Genomic DNA, 22,416 nt, shown 5'->3' with positions numbered 1-22,416 from the left:
CATCAGGAAAGTGATGGAAGGTGTCACCAACAGTGCTATCAAGCAGCACCTGCTCAGTGACACTCAGTTTGGGTTCTTCCAGGGCCACTTAGCTCCTGACCTCATTACAGCCTTGTTCAAACAAGGACAAAAGAGCTGAATTCCAGAGGTGACGTGAGTGTGACAGCCCTAGAAATCAAGGCTGCATTCAACCAAGTGTGGCAGCAAGGAGCCCTAGCAAAACTGGAATCAGTGGGTATCAAGAAGCAAACTCTCTGATGGTTAGAGTCATACCTGACACATAGGAAGATGGTCGTGGTTGTTGGTCAGTTACCTCAACTCCAGGACACCTCTACAGGAGTTCCTCAGGGTAGTGTCTCAGGCCCAACCGTCTTCAGCTGTTTCATCAGTGACCTTCCCTCCATCATAAGGACAGAAATGGGGATGTTCACCAATGTTCAACACCACTTGTGACTCCTCAGATACTGAAGCAGTCCATATCCAAATGCAACAAGATCTGGACAATATCCAAGCTTGGGGTGACAAGTGGCAAGTAACATGTGGGCTGCACAAATGCCAGGCAATGACCCATCACCAAAAAGAGACAATCAAACCACCCCCCCCCATGATGTTCAATCGTGTTACTATCACTGAAACTGCCATCATCAACATCCTGGGGATACCATTTACCATAAACTCAACCAGACTCGCCACATAAACACGGGTGGCTATGAGAGCAGGTCAGGGGCTAGGAATACTGCAGCGACTGTCACACCATCTGACTCCCCAGAGGCTGTCCACTGTTTACAAAGTACAAGTCAGGAGTGTGATGGAATACTCCCCACTTGCCTAGATGGGTGAAGCCCCAACAACACGCAAGAAGCTTGACACCATCCAGGACAAAGCAGCCCGCTTGATTAGCACTGCATCCACTCCCTCCACCACCGACATTCAGTTTAGAGCAGTGTGTACTTCTAAAGATGCACTGCAGAAATTCACCAAAGATCCTCAATCAGTACCTTTGAATTCGCGACCACTTTGATCTAGAAGGACAAAGCCAGCAGGTATGTGGGAACACCACCACCTTCAAGTTCCCCTCCAAGCCACTCACCATCCTGACTTGGAAATATATCACCATTCCTTTACTGCTGCTGGGTCAAAAATCCTGGAATTGCCTCCCTGATGGCATTGTGGGTCAACCTACAGCAGGTGGACTGCAGTGGTTCAAGAAGGCAGCTCACCGCTACCTTCTCAAGAGCAACTAGGGACTGGCAATAAATGCTGGCCAGCCAACGATACCCACATCCCTCAAATTTGAAAAAAATGGAAAATACCACAGCCTATCTATTTGCTCCAGCACAGCCAACATCTTTGTGAATCTCTTCTGCACCCTGTCTTGTGCCATCACATCCATCCTTCAGTGTGGTGACCACAGCTGCTCAAGCTGTGGCCTAACTAATGGCTTTGCTACCATATTCAGTGCCTTGACTAATAAATGCAAGAATTCCATATGCCTGTTTAACCATCTTATCGACCTAAAATTTCTTGGGCTATCAGAGTAGATGAGAACTGTATGATACAGTGAGTCATTACACGATCGTATGAGATGGAATTTGAACATTCCTTTATTGTCTGCTCTCTAAGTGCTTCCTTGCGAAACCAGTGCAGCTAGCTTCAACTTAAGGTGTTTATTTTTATGTAACTAGAGTCGGCGTATCATTGAGAATAAAAACAGAAATACTGCTGGAAATACTCATTAGGTCTGGCAGCAGAAGTGGACCGTGGAAGAGTAAATGTGTGATGAGCTTTTATTGGACATCAGCTGCTTACAATGCTAGAGCTCTACTGTAGTGTGCTTGGTATTAAAAGGCAACAATTTAAATTTACTCCAACAGTTCATTCAAAAGTAATTTATATTTTATAACTGTATGTACAAGCTTTGCTCATATTGAAGATCAGAACTGCGTAAAAATTAATTATGAAGAAAAATTTACTTGAAATTGTTTGCAAGAACAAATTCTTACACTACAGAACAGGTCATTTGTCCCATCACGTCTATGCTGGCACTCTGCTAAAGTAACACAGCAAGTCATCAAAAAGCCACAGTTGAATCTGCCTTCAACACATGCAGGTTAACGGATTCCAGATTTGAACTGCTCATTGCATGCGTTTTTCTTCATGTCAGCATATATTAATTGCATTTATTAAATATGATTTTGTTTGATAATGTTGCAATTTATGTCAAAGCAAACAGCTTACGGGCAGCACGGTGCCTCAGTGGTTAGCACTGTTGCCTCTCAGCACTGGGGATCTGGGTTCGAATCCAGCCTCGGGCGACTGTCTGTGTGTAGTTTGCACATTCACCCCATGGCTGTGTGGGTTTCCTCCAGGTGCTCTGGTTTCCTCCCACAGTCTAAGGATGCACAGGTCAGGTGGGTTGGCCACACTAAATTGCCCATAGTATCCAGGGATGTGTAGGTTGGGTGGATTAGCCATGGGAAGTGCTGGGTTGCAGAGATGGAGTGGGTCTGGTTGGGATGCTGTTTGGAGGGTTGGTGTGGACTTGATGGACTGAATGGCCTGCACCAGACTGTAGGGATTCTATGATTTTATCATTCTATGATTCTACCTGTCCTGCTGCCTTCAAGGATCTATGGATATGCACACTAAGGTCCTTCTGATCCTCTACTTCAATGGTCCTATCATTCAGCGTGTACTCCCATGCCTTGTTAGTTGGCCCAAAATGCATCACCCCACACTTCTCTGGATTAAATTCTATTTGCCACTGTTCAACGAATCTGACCAGCCTGTCAGTCATCCTGTAGACAGACATTTGTCCGTGCTATTTACCACACCATTTTTGTGTCTTCTGTGAACTTACTGATCATACTTCCTACATTCATGTCTAGATCATTAATGTACATAACAAACAGCAAGGGGCCCAGCATTGAAGCCTGCAGTACACCATTTGATACATGCCTCTGGTCGCAACGACCCTTTTGACCCTCTGCTTCCTGCCACTAAGCCAGTTTTGGATCCAAATTGTCCTAATCTCATGCATTCTTAACTTCTTAACCAGTCAGCCATGCAGGGCCTTGTCATAAGCCTCACTGAAGTCTGTGTAGACTTGGACAACTGCACCATTACTTATTCACCCTCTCAAAAAATTCAATTAAATTTATTAGACATGACCTACCCCTTTTAACCCATGCTGACTATCCTTGATTGATCTTTCCTTTCCAAGTGGAGTTTAATTCTGTCCCTGTTTCATCTTTAGTTCCACTACCACAGATATTAGGTTCACTGGCTTATAGTTTCCTGTTTTATCCACACCACCTTCTTAAATAATGGTCCCACATTCCAATACAACTCCCATAATTCTATACCAATTCCCAATTCTTCCAAAACCATAAAGTCAGGGATCAACTCTGGTTCAATGAAGAGTGCAGGAGGGCATGCCAAGAGCAACACTAGGCATACCTAAAAATGAGATATGAACACATTAAAGAATCACTTCATCGTGTTTTGTGGCGCTATCACTGTACTAAATGGGATAGAACAAGTATACCAACTTGAGACTGGGCATCCATGAGGCACTGTGGCCATCAGCAACCGAACTGTACTTCCAACACAATCTGCAACCTGATGACCCAGCAAATCCCTCACTCTACTATTTCCATCAAACCAGGGAATCAACCCTGGTCAATGAGGCATGCAGGAGCAGCAGTAGGCATACCTACAAATAAGGTTTCAGTCTAAGAAAGCTACTAAAGAAGTACAAACTGCCATGCAGCAATTAACAGAAAAAGTGATGGAAACTTAAAACAACTCACTAGAGGAGATGGCTTCATAAATATCTGCATCCTTAATGATTAAGGAGCCCAGCACAACACTGCAAAAGATGAGGCTGGATCCTTCATAACGATCTTCAGCCAGAAGTGCCAAGTAGATGATCCATCTCCGCCTCTTCCAATGAACATCCTCCCTGCTCCTGCGCTGTCTAGCCCAGTTAGAATTTTACATGTTTCAGTCAGATCTTCTCAAAGTCCCCAGCGTCACAGATTCCAGTCTTCAGCCAATTTTATTTAATCCACATAATATCAAGAGACCTTTGGAAGAACTGGATACTACAAAGGCTGTGTTTTTTCCAGGTCTTGCTGCATTTCGATGTGGCTTGCTTTAAATCTGAGGTGTTGTAAATGGGGGGTTGAATATTGGGCAGTCGTCCCCATTAATTGCGAGCACTGTTTGTATTATTTTGCAAATATCCCATAAAACATTATGAAATTGTGCCACCAGAAGTCTTAACATTTTTCCTCAAGTCACCATGATAATTGTCTTTAAAACTTCCATAAAAATGTTCTTAGAGAACAATATTGGAGATTGGACATCTTACTTTACACATGAGCAAATTGGTCTGAAATTTTATGCATCTGGAATGTGAAAAAAAAATTGATGTTTGTTTATCTAATTATTTTTGTTCAGCAGCCTGGTTCTCGAAGTGCACATGTTGGATCGGATGAAAAAATCGGCAACAGGGATGCGAAGGCTGGGCCTTTTGACACGTTCCCTTGTATAAGTAAGCAAAACTATGTCAAAACAAAATCTTGAGAATAATCCAATGTCCATTTTGTTTGTCATCCTTATTATGAAAGTTGTGTACTTTTTAATCAAAAAAAAATCTTCGTACCTTTCTGTTGACAATCGAAAGTGGAGCTGTAACTATACGTTTAAAATTGTGAAATACTTTTTTTGCAAGTCTAATCCATATTTGGTTTAAAACAGCTGAGAGTATTGTATAATACTTGTTGGAGGTGTTGCTTATTTATTTGTGCTTTCAGCTGATGGAAACATAAAAACAATTCCTGGTCCTAGTTTCTTCGAGCCTGCTTCACCATTCAGTATGATTATGACTTCTTCTGTCTCAATGCCATATTCCCACTTTCTCTCAATTTCCCTTGATGCCTTTGATACTTAAGAAAATTATCAATCTCTTTCTTGAATATTCTCAGTGACCTGGGCTCCCTAGTCGACTGTGGTAATGAATTTCACAGGTTGATCTAATTGTTTCCTCACCTCAGTCCTAAATGGCGTACCTTGTATCATGAGACTGTGACCCCCCAGTTCTAGACTCCCCAGCAAGAGGAAATATCCTCCCTGCATTTAGCCTGTATTGCCCTGTTAGAATTTTACATGTTTCAATCTGATCCCGTCTCATTCTGAACTGTAGTGAACAGGCTCTGTTGAACCAATCTTTCCTCATAGGACATTCCTGGTATCAGCATAGTGAACCTTTGCTGTACACTGTGGCAAGTGTATCTATCTCCTCTTGGCAAGGGAGATCAAAGCTGCACGCAGTATTCCAGGTGTGGTCTGACCAAGGCCCTATATAATTGCAGTAAGAGATCCCTGCTTCTGAATTCAAATCTTCTTGCATTGAAGACTAAAATACAATTTGCCTTCCTCGTCATTTGATGCATCTGCCTGTCTGCTTTCATTGACTGGTGTACATCCACATTTCCCAATATATCACCATTTAATTAATACTCTGCCTTTCTGTTTTTCACACCAAAGTGTATAACTTCACATATATCTGTCATGTTTGCTGACATGCTCAACTTGTCTAAACAGCCCTGAATCCTCTTTACATCCTCCTGACAACTCTCAATCCAACCTAACTTTGTGTCGTCAACTTGGAAATATTGCATTTGGTTCCCTCATCCAAGTCATTTACCTATATCATGAATAGCTGGCACCCAAGCACTGACCCCTGCACTAAACCATTAGTCACTGCCTGCTACCTGGAAAAAAAGACCCATCTATTCACACACTCTTCTGTCATCCAATTCTCAATCAATGTCAGAATATCACCGCAATCCTGTACACTTTATTTTGCCCATTATCCTCTTCTATTAACCCCTTAACAAAAGCATTCTTGAAATCTGAATACGCCACCAATGTATTCTACTAGTTATATCCTCAAACAAATCTCCAGTAGATCGGTTAAGCATAATATCCCTATCATAAGCCCATGCTGACTTTTGTTGAATTCTGTTACGACATTTCTCCACTACTGATGTTGGGGTAATTGGCCTGTAATTCTGTTGGTTCTCTCCTGCTTTTTAAACTTTTTTTGAAACATTTACCACCCTTTAATCTGTAGGAACTGCTCTAGATTTTGGAAAATGACCACGAATGGATCCAATATTTCCAGGGACACTTCCCTTTAATGCTCTGGGATGCAGATTATCAGGCCCTGGGTATTTGTCAGCCTTGAACCCAATTAATTTCTCTAATTTTTTTTTTCCTACTAGTACGGATTATCTTCCGTTTTGCCTTCTTGTTATACCCTTAGTTCCATAGCATTTCTGAGAAATTATTTGTGTTCTCTTTTGTGATGATTGAGGACGGCTGTTTTTATGTAACTAATTGACTTTCAGGTAGAATGTAGAGTATCCCAATTGCCATGTAAGTTACATAATTTGCTATACAGATTAATAGCATAGCATATTCTGCCTTGAGCATCAAACCTCTGAAGAACCTCCCAGAGGCTGACTAAAGAATAGTGGAATGGACTTGAGAACAAATTATATGCATAGAAATGTTGAAGTGTGGTTCAATAGTTATTTAAATATCTTATTTAACCTGTTTTTCTAATCAACCTATTAAGAGATGTTACCTCTGGAGCAGGTGGGACTTGAACCCGAGTCTCTTTGTCCAGTGCATTCAGGAAGGATTCCTGACCCAGTATGTAGATAGAGCAACACGTGGAGAGGCCACTTTGGATTTGGTGCTTGGCAATGAACCGGGCCAAGTGTTAGACCTGTTGGTAGGAGAGCATTTTGGCAGTAGCGATCATAACTCTGTTACTTTTACAATTCTCATGGAAAAGGATAGGTACATACAGCAGGGTAAGGTTTATAATTGGGGGAAGGGTAATTACAATTCTGTTAGGCAAGAACTGGGTAACAGAAAATGGGAACAGATGCTGTCAGGGAAGAGCACTCTAGAAGTGTGGAGATTGTTTAAGGAATGCATACTGCGTGTGCTCGATATATTTGTCCCTAGCAGGCAGGGAAGATGCGGTCGAATGAGGGAGCCTTGGTTCTCAACAGAGGTGGAATGACCGCTTAAGAGGAAGAAGGATGCTTATGTAAGGTTTTGGAAACCAGGAACGGAAAAGGCTTGAGAGGGATACAAGTTATCCAGGAAGGAGCTGAAGAAAGGGCTTAGGAGAGCTATAAGGGGCATGAGAAAACCTTGGCAGATAGGATCAAGGAAAACTCCAAGGCTTTTTGCACGTACATGAGGAATAAGAGAATGACCAGAGAAAGGGTAGGGCTGATCAAGGATTGTAAAGGGAATTTGTGCACGGACCCTAAAGAGATAGGACAGGTCCTTACTGAATACTATTCTTCAGTATTCACAACTGAGAGGGACCTAGTTGTAGAGGAGGACAGTGTGAAACAGGCTGGTAGGCTAGAAGAGATCGCTATTAGTAAGGAAGATGTGCTAGGAATTTTGAGGAAGGTGAAGATAGATAAGTCCCCTGGGCCTGATGGGATTTATCCAAGGATTCTATGGGAAGTGAGGGAAGAGATCGCAGGGCCTTTGGCGATGATCTTTTTGTCCTCACTGTCCACGGATATAGTGCCGGAAGATTGGAGGGAGGCAAACGTCATTCCCTTGTTCAAAAAAGGGAATAAGGATAACCCCGGAAATTACAGGCCAGTTAGTCTTATGTGGGCAAATTATTGGAAAGGGCTCGGAGAGATAGGATTTATGATCACTTGGAAAGGCACAGTTTGATTCGTGATAGTCAGCAAGGATTTGTGAGGGGTAGATCATAACCTCACAAACCTTACTGAATTCTATGAAGAGGTGACCAAACACGTGGATGAAGGTAGAGCAGTGGATGTGGTATACATGGATTTAAGTAAGGCGTTTGATAAGGTTCCCCATGGTAGGCTCATGCAGAAGGTAAGGAGGTATGGGAAAGGGAGAAATGTGGCAGATTGGATTCAGAATTGGCTGACCCTTAGAAGACAAAGGGTTGTAGTGGATGGAAAATATTCAACATGGTGCTCAGTTATGAGTGGTGTACCACAAGGATCTGTTCTGGGTCCTCTTCTATTTGTGATTTTTGTAAATGATTTGGATGAAGGAGTGGAAGGGTGGATTAGTAAGTTCACGGATGATACGAAGGTGGGTCGCGTTGTGGACAGTGCTGAGGGCTTGTTCTAGGTTACGAAGGGACATTGATAGGATGCAGAGCTGGGCTGAGAAGTGGCAGATGGAGTTTAACCCTGAAAAGTGAGGTGATTCATTTTGGAAGGATAACCTTGAAAGCAGAATACAAGGTTAAGGGAAAGATTCTTGGCAGTGTGGAGGAGCAGAGGGATCTTGGGGTTCATGTCCACAGTTCCCTGAAAGCTGCCACCCACGTGGATAGAGTTGTTAAGAAGGCGTATGGTGTGTTAGCTTTCATTAACAGAGGGATTGAGTTCAAGAGCCGTGAAGTTATGCTCCAGCTATACAAAAGCCTGGTTCGGCCACATCTGGAGTATTGTGTCCAGTTCTGGTCGCCTCATTACAGGAAAGATGTGGAAACGTTGGAAAAGGTGCAGAGAAGATTTACCAAGATGTTGCCTGGAATGGAGGGAAGGTCTAAGGAGGAAAGGTTGAGAGAGCTAGGGCTTTTCTCTTTAGAACAACGAAGGATGAGAGGTGACTTGATAGAGGTGTACAAAATGATCAGAGGTGGAGGTAGCTCTTACGAGGTGGCATAGTTTTAAAGTGAGTGGAGGTAGATATAGGGGAGACGTCAGAGGTAGGTTCTTTACTTGGAGAGTGGTCGGGGCATACCTCATTAGGGGCTTTTAAACGGCTATTAGATAGGCATATGGGTGATAGTATAAGGTCGGGGTGGAGGTTAGATAGACCTTAGGATTAGGGTAAAAGTTTGGCGTAACATCATGGGCCCAAGGGCCTGTACTGTGCTGTACTGTTCTATGTTGTTGATCCAGGGGTAAGGACACCAGCACTGTGCCACGAGAGGGCCCCGGATAGTTAGTTAAACTGTTAACTCAAAATTGCCAATAGGTGACCATAGTGTTACTAATTTATTGTATTCAGTTAACTTTTGTTTTGAGCTTAGTGTTATTATCTGCAGTCCTGAAAGTTTTTAACCACGCCCCCAATCCCTAAACTTGTTCTAAAACTAGTTCTTTCGTGTAGGTTCTGCAGATCTGCAGCAGATGTTTCCCACGCCTCCATCCTTGGAGCAGCATGGCCCAGGCTACTCTCCAATGAATATTAACTGCAAAGAGTTTGGAGGCCTGGATAACACCGCAGGAATGACTCTGGATGGCCACCATTTTACTGCGACAAGTCTGAATCATTTCAAAATTGAAGTGGAAGAGGGAATGGGGAGTCCTAAACCTTCAGAGATTAAGGTGACAAAACTTAGTCTGTAACTTCCAGAATTATTTTAAAAGTCTTATTGCTAAACCTAAAGTTTTCAGTGGATTCTGGTATGATGAACTTAATGCATTTAATTGATTGTATGGACTGATATGCCATGCACTCATACACTCAAAGACTTTAGTGATATGCCTCTGATAAATGCAATTTTTTGTTTCAATATTTTGTAAGTTATGTAATTTATTATGTATTACTTAAAGAAAAATAAAAAGATCCCAAGATGGGAGATTGGTAGGAGGCTGGGACGCACTGCCAGAAGAGGTGGTGGAAACAGGCACGTTGGTGACATTTGAGGCATCTGGATGTTTACATGAATAGGGAGGGAATAGAGGGACATGGACCGAATAAGGGCAGAAGGTTTGTTTTTTAGTTTAGTTAGGGCATGATGATCAGCACAGGCTTGGAGGGCTGAAGGGCCTGGGCCTGTGCCTGTGCTGTACTTCTCTTTTATTTATGGAGGAACTGAGACAAAGCGGACGATGTCCGCTGATGAAGGGTCTAGGCCCAAAACGTCAGCCTTTCTGCTCCTACGATGCTGCTTGGCCTGCTGTGTTCATCCAGCTCTGCACCTTGTTGTCCCGTGATGTCCGCTGAAGGCTGTCTATGGCTAAAGTATTGTTGTTCACCTCTGATAAAACCTGATCAAAAGTTGTCTTTTTTTTAACATCCTCAGGACTTTTCTTATGTTTATAAACCCGAGAAGTGCCAAGGTTACGTGGGGTGTACTATGTTTGCACCACTGAAAATCTTACCAAGCCAGTGTCTGCCTCCTGTAAAACTCCCAGAAGAATATCGTCCTTCGTGGACTGTGGGCAAGTTGGACCTGCTTCCTCCTGTACCTCCCATGCCGTATATCCGTGACATGTAAGTTTGATTTGCAGTTTTGTAGCATGAGTGCAGGCATTTAGCAATAACTGAACTCAACCATATAAAAGAAATCAAGCATATTGATTCCAGTGAATCAAGAGGAGATGTAATAGGTTTTTGACATTAACATATTCTTATAGGGGAAGACTATTTTCTATGGCTGCAATGTCAATATTGATGAGATCATGAGTTTAAAATGTCGAGGAGTGAGGTTTGAGATTCGGAATCTGCTGTGTTTTGCTGCTGGGAGTAGTTGCAGCCTTCAAGGGAAAGTTGTATCAATATTTGAAGTGGGGAAAGTGCAGGGCAACAAGAGAGCAGGATTATTTTGGAATAAAAACAGTGCTGGAAACTCTCTGCAGCTCTGACAGTTTCTGCAGAGAAAGAAACAGTTATGCTTCTGTTCTGTTTGCCAGAACTCTCCATTCCTAACTTTCTTGCTGAACAGCCTTGCTGACAGCCTCTGTTCCCAACTGGTATTGTTCATAATAGTGCCATTAGCTCTGAACTGTTGTGTAGGACAGTTGGTGCTGTCGATATTATGAATAGACATTAACGTCAGTTAGAGTTTAGATCTATAACTTTTACAGAGCAAGGGCTGATGTGTTTAGTGTACTTGTAACACTGAATATTTTACAACACTCAGCTGCTTGTGCTAATGCTACAGCTGTTTATGATTTGGATCTTTCAAAATAAGTGGCAGCAACCAGTGTATATTTAGCTGTGGAATTTAATAGTTTTTTGAAGAAATGGACGAATGTAAAATTTTATCTGATGAAACATAATAATGAATCTAAGTATGGTAGGAATATAATACTGTATGCCAGTGTAACAATTATCATAGGAAAACCACAGCAATATGACTATTTTAACGTAAAATTGAATTTTGGTATACACTTCAGTGTTCTTGTTTTGAGATTAATGAATAACCTACTTTATTGTCTAGAAATATTCCGAGTGTTGGAAGTGGTATGGATCAGGATTACATACAGACCTGCACACCACAAACGCATACCCCATTTGGAGTGACGAACAGTGCTCCTCCAAGTAATGGTGCTGGTGTTCTTCCATCTCCTGCCACTCCACGCATCTCTGCTCCAACTCCAAGGACACCAAGGACCCCACGCACTCCTCGTGGATGTGGGGGTCCAGCCAGTGTTCAGGGCTCTGTGAAGTATGAGAACTCTGATTTATATTCACCTGCTTCCACACCTTCAACTTGTCGCCCACTGAATTCAGTAGAACCTGCAACGGTGCAATCCATTCCTGAAGCGCACAGTCTTTATGTGAACCTAATCCTATCTGATTCCATCATGAATCTCTTTAAAGATTGCAGTTTTGACAGCTGCTGCATCTGTGTCTGTAACATGAACATCAAAGGAGCTGATGCTGGATTGTACATCCCAGACCCTACCAAAGAGTCTCAGAACCCATGCACATGCGGATTCAGTGCTGTGATGAACCGAAGGTTTGGAAACAACTCCGGGCTCTTTTTGGAAGATGAATTGGATATTATTGGGCGAAACACAGACTGTAGCAGTGAGGCTGAAAAGCGATTAGAGGACCTCAGGAACATGTCTGTTGAGCAGGGGGAAGGAGGCACCAAGGAGACCGAAAAAGTGCCTGACGAGTTAATATTGCTACTTCAGGACCAGTGCACTAACCCCTTCTCCTCATTGAAATCAGTGGATCCTTCAGTAGTGGCAAAATTACAAACAGTGGGGCCGCCGGTACGTGTGGAGGATAGAGACTACTACAGGGAATGTTACATTGCTTTGGAGCAGGGATATCAGTTTATGGACAATATGTCGGGTGGGAAGCTTGATGAAGCACTTGTGAAGAACTCTTGTTTACATCATTGGTCAAGAAGAAATGGTGAGTTACTCATAAAAATGGACCAGAAGCTTTAAATTAGCAATGATGGTGGTTTTTTTCTTAATGAGATTAATAATCTTGCACTAACTGCAATTCCTTCCCTATTATAGTTCCGGTGTTTGTTTTTTAAAAAAAAAAATTGATAAGTAGAAAGTTCAAAAATTTTCTAGGAAATTTGATTTGAAATTCATCTACAAAAGTGCTCCTGTTTTTTTAAAAACAATGTTTAAAATTGATAATTTCTTTCCCTTGAATAATTTTCTTCGTAATATCAGAAAAGCTATTCAGAAATATTATGTTCTAGCATTGAAGGATGCTTGATTAATATCAGTGATAGATTAATTTAGTCTTTGAAGTAGCCCCAGCATTGGACTTGTTTCTGAATGCCACTTGAATCATTGTCGAACTATATCAAGCCTGGTTGCACAGATGTTTTCAACACTTGACATGTGTGACAGACCATTGCTCAATAAAAAGACTACTGTAATTCTTTATCCCCTCACTGTGGATGGGTAACAGCTAGTGGAGCTATTTTGAGTCCTTTAATTAGAAATAATTATTTGTGTAGTGACACTCATTCTAATATGCATACTTAAATGAGAATTTGCATGCATCTACCCCAGGCCACTCAAGCAATATGAATTCCTAGCATATTGAAGGAAGTGATTATTCTCTTTAGCCTTAGCTTCCAATTTACCTTGCTCCTCCAGCCAAAACGTGTTTTACTTATTTTAAATAAAACTTTTTTAATTTTTCTGTTTCATTTAAACTAACATATTTCCTTACATTAGTTTGTAGAATGGTTACAGCACAGGATACTGTCCAGTCCTTCATGTCTGTGCGGTCTCTCTGCAAGCCCAAACCAGCTAGTTCCACATCCCTGCGCATTCAGTAGAACCATGCATTTTTTAAAATCTTAGATTCAATCAGGGTTTCAAATCAATTTATCTCCACTATACTTTTTTTATTCAATACATTTAAGATTTTGACCACCTGCTGCTTTAAAAAACAGTTGTTCTTCATGCAATTGTTTGGTCTTTTGCCATTAATCCTTCATCTGTACCCTCTGGTTCTCAGCCCACCTATCAGTGGGAGCACTTTATATCCACTATATCTTGACCATGATGTTCAAAAGTACTTTTGGTTGTTAAAGAGTGGTGCCCATTGCTTCAGTGTTTTTGCTATTATAATATCTTACCCCATTCTTTTGCTTACTACCAGTTCTCAGCCCATTTTTTAATGTTGTTCAGAACTACTCTGAATGCTGGTTTGTAGTAGTTTTATAGAGTAAACAATAAGGAATTTGAAGGAAAAACCTTGAAGTGTGTGTGTGTGCGTATAATAGGCAACTTTCATTTTGGGGATGTCCTAAAATACTTTGCCAATGTATTGCTTGTAAAATGTGGGCATTGTTTTTGTAGAAACCTGGCAGCCAATTTTGTGCCAAGATGAGTGTCTCAAATGGCACTGAATGAGTTAAATAACTAGGTGACATTTGAGGAATAATGCTTGGTTAGGGCACTTCAAAATGTTTGTAGACCACTCCTTCTAAACACAATATTTCTCCCATTATGCCCTCCTTTGACATTTCGTCAGAAGAAACTGATCTATGCCACTTAAATATAGATTTAATGTTTCAGAATGTGGTGACTGTTGCATTATGATGCTGGCTGCGTGATCAGTCTGAATGCCTGCATGATATAGTGCTTTTTGTAGCCTGTTTGTTCTTAGATGTCCTGTATTAGCTGAGTGGACAACTATTAATTTATAACATACAAAATACTGCTTACTTCATATCTGAAGTTTGAATAAAGTCATGGAGTCACACAGCACGGAAACAGGCCCTTTGGCCCAACACGTCCAGTTTTCCTAAATTGAACTAGTCTCATTGTCTGTGTTTGGCCCATATCCCTCTAAACCTTTTCTACCCATGTCCCTGTCCAAATGTCTTTTCAATGATGTAATTGTACCTGCCTCTACCACTTCCTCTGGCAGTTCCTTCCACATTTGCACCACCCGCTGTGTGAAAAGGTTGCCCCTCGGGATCTTTTTAACTTTCCCCTCTAATCTTAAACCTATTCCATCTAGTTTTGGACTCTGATCCTGAAAATTAAAATTAGATTGTTAGCTGATGAGTGCTTAACATGTTCGCTATCACTCATCCTTTCATGTTTGGAAGGATTGTTGATGCATGTTAAAATAAACAGATTTATTACTACATTAAAATAACAGACAGACATGTGTTACAACCCATGTTGAGACCAGTAACTAACCTTTAAAAGTAAGTAATCCCTGTAATGCCAATGGGAAAAAAATAATGTTGGGCAAGATTTCATATTTCTTAAAAAACCCTGTCACAAATCAACTAAAGTGCCAGTATACAGTTGAATTGTATACTATTTCAAATAAAAAACGAAGTTTGACATTTAAGTAATCATGCACTATGCTTTTCAGGTATTTACTTGAATTACTTCCTGCACAGCTGTGGCATCACTTATGATCTCAATCTTTCTAGCTTGGTCTCCATTATATTGGATTGTCCTCTTCCCGTTCACTTATTTGACTCTCTAGTTGCATTTACCATATTCCATGTGAAGTCACCAGAAATTGCTTAGAGTTGGCAATGTCCATGCCTACAGTCCTCCTGTCACTTCTGTCACAGCAGTTCTGATGGCACAGGGACTCCCTTTTCTGACTTTAAGTAGTTCAGTGATCTCTGGCATCATTAAAGCTGCAACACTGAGCTGTATCCAGTCTATAACCTCCTGTCCTTGTCTTGAACTCTCCATCTTTTGCATTTGTATAACATACACAGTAACATGGCTTGTGCTATATTCTCAGAAGCTTGTTTCAATACTTATGATCTGTTCTAAACTGTCAAACGGAATCGTTGATGAAGTGCCAAATTTCATTCCACACTTGCAGGTTCTGAGTCTGTTGAATTACCTGTCGCACAAGAGGCTAGGATCCTCCCACTGCAGTTAGCTTTCTATTTAGTTTTTTGCTTCTTTTCATTCCCAAGGCAGCATCTGGTCACATAGTAATTTCCTGAATTTGTTAATGCCATAATCAGGAAACCAATTGATTCTGTTTCAGAATATGTCTCAGTTCACTTTGGTCTTAAAGTAAAATTACACAAAAAGAGAACACAGCTTTTCCAAAAGCACGAATCATCATACATGCTATTAGGACTTTTTGTGTTTGTCTCTTGGTTTCAACAACTGTAGTTTTTAGCATAAAATGAAACTTAAAGAAATAATTATTCTAAAGTATTGCATATAAGCCAACTCATATTTATAACCTATCTTATTATCAAGCAGTAAACTTCTGGTTTTTGTTTCTCCAGCTGTGGATGTCAGCATGCTGTGTTCGCAAGATCTCCTGCGCCTTCTTCTATCCCTTCAGCCTGTTTTGCAAGATGCCATTCAGAAGAAACGAGCTGTTAGATCATGGGAGAGTATCCAGCACGTGCAGGGGCCTCTCACTTGGCAGCAGTTCCACAAATTGGCTGGTCGGGGATCTTACGGTAAGTTTTTCTTTTTTTTTTGGGCCTTTCACTTATTACTTTTGAATGTGAAACACCTACAGATTATAAGGATGAGCACTACTCTATAAGAACAGTGTTATAAGCCATATTTAATCACCTGTTTCTTTCATTGATACCTGAATCCGGCTGAGATCGTGGTTTCAGGTCAGGGACCAACTGGTTTTTGGACAAAGGATGTTTTCAGTTTTGGCTCCAGTACAGTCTATTTGGGTCTGTTTGGGTCCATTTAGGCCCTTTGTGGTGGAAGAGAAAACTTTGCTTAACCCAAATGGACCTGAAAGTGAAGTTTTTTGTTTAACCTAGGGCTCAAACAGGAGGCACGCTGAGGTTGACCCTTTGGGGAAAAAATAACTTTGCTTTTAGGTCTGTTTGGGCTCGTTCAGATCAAGTGAATTTTTTCCTGAAGGGTGTAAACTCGGCGTATTTGCAGGTCCATTTGGCTCCGCTTCTTTAAAAAAAGCCATGGGGGTTCAGGTCTTTTTAGTTTTCAGGCATGAGGACTAAAAGATGTGCAGATTAACAATATGACAAAAAATGATAATCCATACTTTGTAGAATAAAGTTGAACATGTCTACTACTATTTTTACTGTAATTTTCACCACAAGCACTTCACTCAAGAAATCTAGGTGAAACATCCATAATTGTTATCTGAAACTGAATTGAAATCCTGGTTTTAGTTCAGAGTTCTACAGAATCTATTCCATGTTAAGCAGTTTTTGAAAACTGCTGTTGAAATTAATGGTGCAGTTTTAATTGATGTTTGGGGATTTCGCACTATCTGGCATGTGACTTGTCAGGCAAACTTTCACCACATCTTTGTCATCCTCTCCTTCAGAAGAATCATTTTGACTCAAAATGTTAACTGTTTTTCGCTCCACAGATGCTGCCAGACCTGCTCAGTTTCTTCAGCACTTTATTTTTATTTCAAATTTTTAGCATCCACTGTATTTCTTTTCATTGGAGTTAGCATCTGATGGACTGCTGTACATTCCTATTAGCTGGTTCTTGAGACAGTTTCCATTTCCTCAATTCACACTTTGCCCTTTAAATAATAACTCTCAGAAAATGAATCCGAACCAATAGGCTGTTTGATACGGCTGTCTCAGTTCAAAATCCATCTGTTGCATTTCTGTTAAAGACTATGAGCTAAGCATTCTATTTACCTGCCTCCTTCATTCTGAAGTTTTTGAAAATTGAAAATTTCCTCAACATCTCCCTTTTTCTTATGCTCTTTTTGTCTAATTCTGAGAGGTCTATTCAAACACTGTCAGTTCACAGTTCAAGATGATCCTCCTGTAGCATCTCAGTTTCTTTTATTTCCATTGGTTGTTCTTGTGCCTTCAGTGAGGCGAGTACTTTTAAACCATCTGGGTCCCCAAAGATTAAGATCAGATTCTTCTACAGGGAATTGTTTCACTATTCCAACCACGACTTTCCCACTTAATAAGTCGCTCTTTAATCTAGTCCAGTTTGTAACCTTTTGTGTCCCTCTAATTAATATCTTATCCTTCATTAGCCCTCCCTGGAAGACACAGTGTATAACTAGGCAGCATCAGTGATTGATTTGCTACAGTGTGTCTCAATATCTTTTATTGGTTTATCTCCTTGAAAAATAAGGATACATCTCTCCCTTTGAAATAAGATACTCATCATCCCATTGTCTGATTCTGTATCAATAATTGATGTACTTTTCGATTGTCCTGAGCCAACTCCCCCCTCCTAATAGGGTCTGTTGAAAGGCATTCAATTTGTACAACTGCTACAGTTTTATTACTTATTTCTTTTCCTGATGCACCCCACCCTTTTCTGAGGATTCCTTAGGCAGCCCAAAACTGCAATAAATCTCGCATTTCACTTCTAGCAATTAGCTTTAGTATGTCTAGTATTACTTCAATAAAAGCATTTTATTTAGGTTGAAGTCTTTCTCCTTTGTTATTTTGGCATTCTTCCGCCTGCTCCCCAAAATTAATACCTTCACCATCCCCAGACTTGGTTAACCTTGCCGATTCTGATATGACCATTTTACCACCTGTAACTGGGTGAGATATCATGTCAGTAATTGTACAAATGCCATTAGATTTCATTCTTCTAGTTCACTGTTTTAATTGATAAACATTAGGGACACGTATTGAGTTCTGCCTCTTCAGCAGTTCCATGCTCTGCATAATGCTGTTCTGAAACTGGTGTAAACATTCATATCTGTAACTATCAGGCCATTGTAACTTTTAAGGTCCAAATACCTTTGCACACTTCAGTCTTTTCAAAGAAGTGAAATATCTTCCAACTGGATCCTCTAGCCTTGGGTACTTCACACAGATTTCTGGTTAAATCCCATCCCTACTGGAGTCAGAGTTGCCCACTGAGCTCCTATCTATTCTCTAATCCTTTATTCTAAGGGTTTTATCCAGCCATTCATGTTGGCTGATTTCCTTCTCTGTGGAGCTCACATTTTTAAAATTAGATTTTCTTTTCTATTGCTCTTTTATTTCTCCTCTCTACACTATCCAAGCTTTCTTATTTCTGGCTCTTTCTGTTTTGACTTTCTTTCTTTCTTCCATTTCTTTTTTGTTTTCATTCTCTAGCTTTTTCATTTCTCTCCATCTTTTATTTATTCAAGTTTTTTAAAAAAAAATTTCTAACTGAACATTAGTTAATTCTAGTGGTAACACACCAATTTCAGATTTCCCTCCATTTAAATTTAAATGCTGAATGTTATTTTAAGCATCTTGTCCTTAGAATACCCTGCTTATATTTCTACCTAAAATTCAACTGGTTTGATCTTTGTCAAAGATTTTAAATAATTCACTTTCATTTCCCATGCCCAGAAAAGTCGTAGAAACAGCTATTTTGAAATTGTAATCCATGTTATTGAGATTGTATTCATTAAGATATAACATTCGCTGTCAAAAAGTATTGCATTCTTCATTGGTCTGCATTATATTTAATTAGACTTCTTAAACCTGAGCAGAGGGAAGGATATGCTCGTTTGAGTTGAGACAGCACGTGAACGGTTGGTTTATATCAGCACTTTAATGCTTGTTTAGATGGGGGTTGAGCTTGGTATCAAGCTTCAACTGTCTCATTAACACTACTGTTGCCGTAAATGCTGCTGTACTATTGAACAAATCCTCTACCGTTGAGACCTGTTTTCCCTCTAGTTTTCTTTTCGGCTGTGCAGTCTTCTGAGGTCTGTGCACGGCAGTGTTGATGCCAGTTGCCTTGCACAGAACCTTGGAGTGGCTGCACATGTGCAACTGAGCAGTTTGATGGGAACATTGGTCAAGGCATATGCTTTCAAAATACAAACAACGATAATGCTTTTATTAAAATGTACAAAGTACTGGAGAAACTCAGACTTGGCAGCATCTGTGGAGAGAGAAATGGAGTTGATGTTTCGAGTCTGATGTGATCACTCTTCAGAATGGAGCTGCAGTTGAGGGAGGGTACAGGATAGATGGTTGACCTGGTGTACTTTTGGAATAGCATGAAGTCGACCAAAACCATTCCGAGTTTCAGGTGCAGAAAGATTCACGCAAGATGAGCAGTGTTAGGAAGGTTGGAATGTGGATTTGGGGTCAAATAGGACACTGAGATTTGGAACAGTCTAGTTCAATCTGTGGTAATGTCTTAAATGGGGATGGAAGTGGTGACACTGATAAAGAGCCAGTGGCAGGATCTGGAAAGAGTGACCTTGATGTTCCCAGTGTTTAACTGGTGGAAGCTCCAGTTCATCCAAGATTGAATGTCAAACAAGTGGCCTGACAAAGAGTCACTAGTGGATTTGACATAATTTGTAGATAAGTAGAACTGAGCGCCATTAACTTAGAGGTGGAAGCTGACCTAAAGTGTATAGATGATGTAACCAAAAGGCTAGCAACCAGATGCACAAGACAAAGGAATTTTAGTAGATTAGAAGGCATTTCTGTGCCACAAGAAAATTAAGTTAGAAATGTTTTAGCTACAAATGGATTGGTAAGGGCACATCTGAGCAAGAAAAGCACTCTAAGCTGAACAACACTCCTGGCAATGGCTGAAAATGGTGTGTTTGTCTCTGCTAAAAGGTGTGGAGAAGTTGAGAAAGGTTAGTATATTATAGTCATGGATCATACATAATTTGGAGATGGGGGTGGGGTATAGTACTGTTCAAAGAAGGAATAAGGTTGCACTGTCATGAAGAGGAAGTGGGAACAGTACCTGATGGGAGGAAAGCAGTTATGATATCAGTTACAAAAACAGAAATTGCTGGTGAAACTCAGTAGGTCTGGCAGCATCTGTGGGAAGAAAGCAGATTCTTTACTGCACTTGAAACGTGAACTCTGCTTTCTTCCTGTAGATGCTGCTATACCTGAGTTTTGTCAGCAATTTCTCCTTCTGTTTCAGGTCTCCAGCATCCACAGTTCTTTATTTTATACTGATATCAGTTACCATGGGGTCCGGAAAGAGAAGTTGGGACGTCAGTGCTAACTAAGGTGCTGAGACAATGCTTTGGTTATGAAGAAGAGTCAAATTTATCTTGAAACATTAACTTTGCTCGGTACTGATACTGCCAGACCTGCTGAGTTTTACCAACACTTTTTATTTGAATAGTCAGCTCTTTAATTCGAATGGGATTAAGCCAGCAGATGGTAGGTCTCCTGAACAAAATTGGAAAAGATGTGAGAGGAGATGGGCAGAGGCAGCTGAAAGAATGAATTAATTTTTATAGTGTAAAATGATTTCTGATAGTGATTGATTGTTCTATCCTCAGCAGTGCTGAAGACAGTTGAAGTTCGAATCAAAAAATTGTTCTTAATTTAAAATGGAAGCTGTTTAGATCACAGATATTTTTCTTACTGAATCTGCTGGAATATTATAGCTCTGCAGTTCCCTAAAATACAGACTTTTATCTTGAGTCATCGGGTCAATGCTGAGTTTTGGTATTTTTTCCTTTTTATGATTGAGTGGCTGGTTGACTGTTGCTTAACATGGCATAACAAGTACTAATAGTTTCTGCAGAGGAATATCTTGTTTATGTGGTACTTTATCATGTCCTTGGGATGCAACATAGTACTTTACAACCAATGAATTGCTTTTTGAAGCACAATAAATGTTTAGCAGGCAGCTAGGTTTTCCATAAACAAGGTCCCATGAATACAAAACAAAACTGACTAGCTAAAAGTTGACCAGAATGCACGGTCAATTCAACTCCTCATTTGATTGATGCAGTGCAATGTTTTATGACTACTGCAGAGGGTAGATAGGGCCACAGTTTTGACCTTGCTTGAAAGGACAGTAATGCAGCATGCCTCCAACAATGTAGTGTTTCCTTGGTGCTGTGTTTAAGTTTCAGCTACATTTTGAGCTCAGGTCTCAGAAGTGTTATTTAGATCTAGAATGTTTTGACTTGAGCAAGAGTGAACCACTGAACCAAGCTGATTTAAATGAGTAAAATGAATCTTGTATGTCAATCTGGGAACGGTTTCAATGGTCCCTGTTTGAAAATAAATGGTGAAGAAACCAGCACAATTCTTAATACCTTAAGTCATGCAAAAGGTTCCATGACTCCTGTTTATTTGAATAATGTCTTGCTTAGACATCGGTAACAGTAGACTCTTCAGCAAACCCACCCTGGCAAAGTGCCACTTGATCATCAGTAAAGTGATGGAAGGGGTAGTCTGTAGGGCAGTTGTTCCTAATAACCTGTGGACTGACATTCAGTTGAGTCAGTCAGCTCCTACCATTTTACAGATCTGAATTCCAGAGGTGAAGTGACTGTGATTACTTTTGACATCAAGGAAACATCTTACTGCATGTGACAACAAGATTCCTCAGCAAAACTGAAGTTGCTTGTTGGAATCATACTTTGCCCAAAGGAATTTGGTTGTGGTTGCTGTTGGTTAATCATCTCAGTTCCAGGATACTACTACAGGATTTCCTTATGGAACGTATTTTTCATCAAACTATTATGTGCTGTGACACACCTCTGGAGCAGATGGGATTTGGACCTGGGCAGAGTTTGACACGCTACCACTGTGCCACAAGAGTCCTTTCAGGACCTTTATAGATATTTTCTAATCAACCCATTCAGAGATGTTGTTATACACCTCTGGTGCAGGTGGGACTTGAATCTCTGTCTCCTGGCTCAGAGGTAGGTACAATACCATTGTGCCATAAGATCCCGAAATTTCATCAGGGTAAGGTATTTTCTGCTCAGCCTGTCCACGGATGTTAAAACACATCTTTGGAGCAGGTGGGACTTGACTTGACTTGACCCTTTCATCTTGACTCCGATACTGAAGCAATCTGTGTTCCTGTGCAGCAGGGGCTGGGCAGCAGTCAGATAAGGGCTGATGAGTAGCATGAATGTTGCTTATTACTTGAGTGCCAGGTACTGACCATCTCCTCCAAGAGAATCAAATCATGCCTGAATCCTCCACTTTCAATATTTTGGGGGTTACACTTGACAAAAAAACTGAACATGGATCACTCAAATATTTGGCTACAAGGGTAGGTCATAGGCTAAGTAACTCACCACCTCACTCCCCAAAACCGGTCCACCATCTTTTAAGGCCCAAGTCAGTGATGGAATGCTCTCCATTTGCCTGGGTGAGTGCAGCTCCGAAAATGCACCAGCAGCTTGACACTATCTAGGACAAAGCATCATGTTGTTTGGCTTTCTGTCACT

The 22,416-nt window shown here is 40.7% G+C and overlaps 1 protein-coding gene across 5 annotated transcripts in view; it reads left to right on the top strand.

The window, feature by feature from the left end:
• med13a (mediator complex subunit 13a) overlaps window positions 1–22,416 on the top strand; it is a 208,567-nt gene that overhangs the window by 145,751 nt on the left and 40,400 nt on the right. For 4 of the 5 annotated variants that reach the window (XM_048612425.1, XM_048612423.1, XM_048612424.1 and 1 more), the window contains 5 exons: window positions 4,465–4,558; window positions 9,217–9,434; window positions 10,136–10,326; window positions 11,276–12,204; window positions 15,551–15,730. In XM_048612425.1, the coding sequence (XP_048468382.1) occupies window positions 4,465–4,558; window positions 9,217–9,434; window positions 10,136–10,326; window positions 11,276–12,204; window positions 15,551–15,730 (1,612 nt within the window). The remainder of the gene's footprint in view (window positions 1–4,464; window positions 4,559–9,216; window positions 9,435–10,135; window positions 10,327–11,275; window positions 12,205–15,550; window positions 15,731–22,416) is intronic. The other variant, XM_048612426.1, reaches the window with a different exon arrangement.

Source organism: Rhincodon typus, chromosome 26 (assembly GCF_021869965.1).
Source record: "Rhincodon typus isolate 14 chromosome 26, sRhiTyp1.1, whole genome shotgun sequence".
In the NCBI taxonomy this organism is placed as follows: domain Eukaryota; kingdom Metazoa; phylum Chordata; class Chondrichthyes; order Orectolobiformes; family Rhincodontidae; genus Rhincodon; species Rhincodon typus.
Note: the sequence above shows the minus strand (reverse complement) of the source record. Positions and strands in the feature narration are given on the sequence as shown.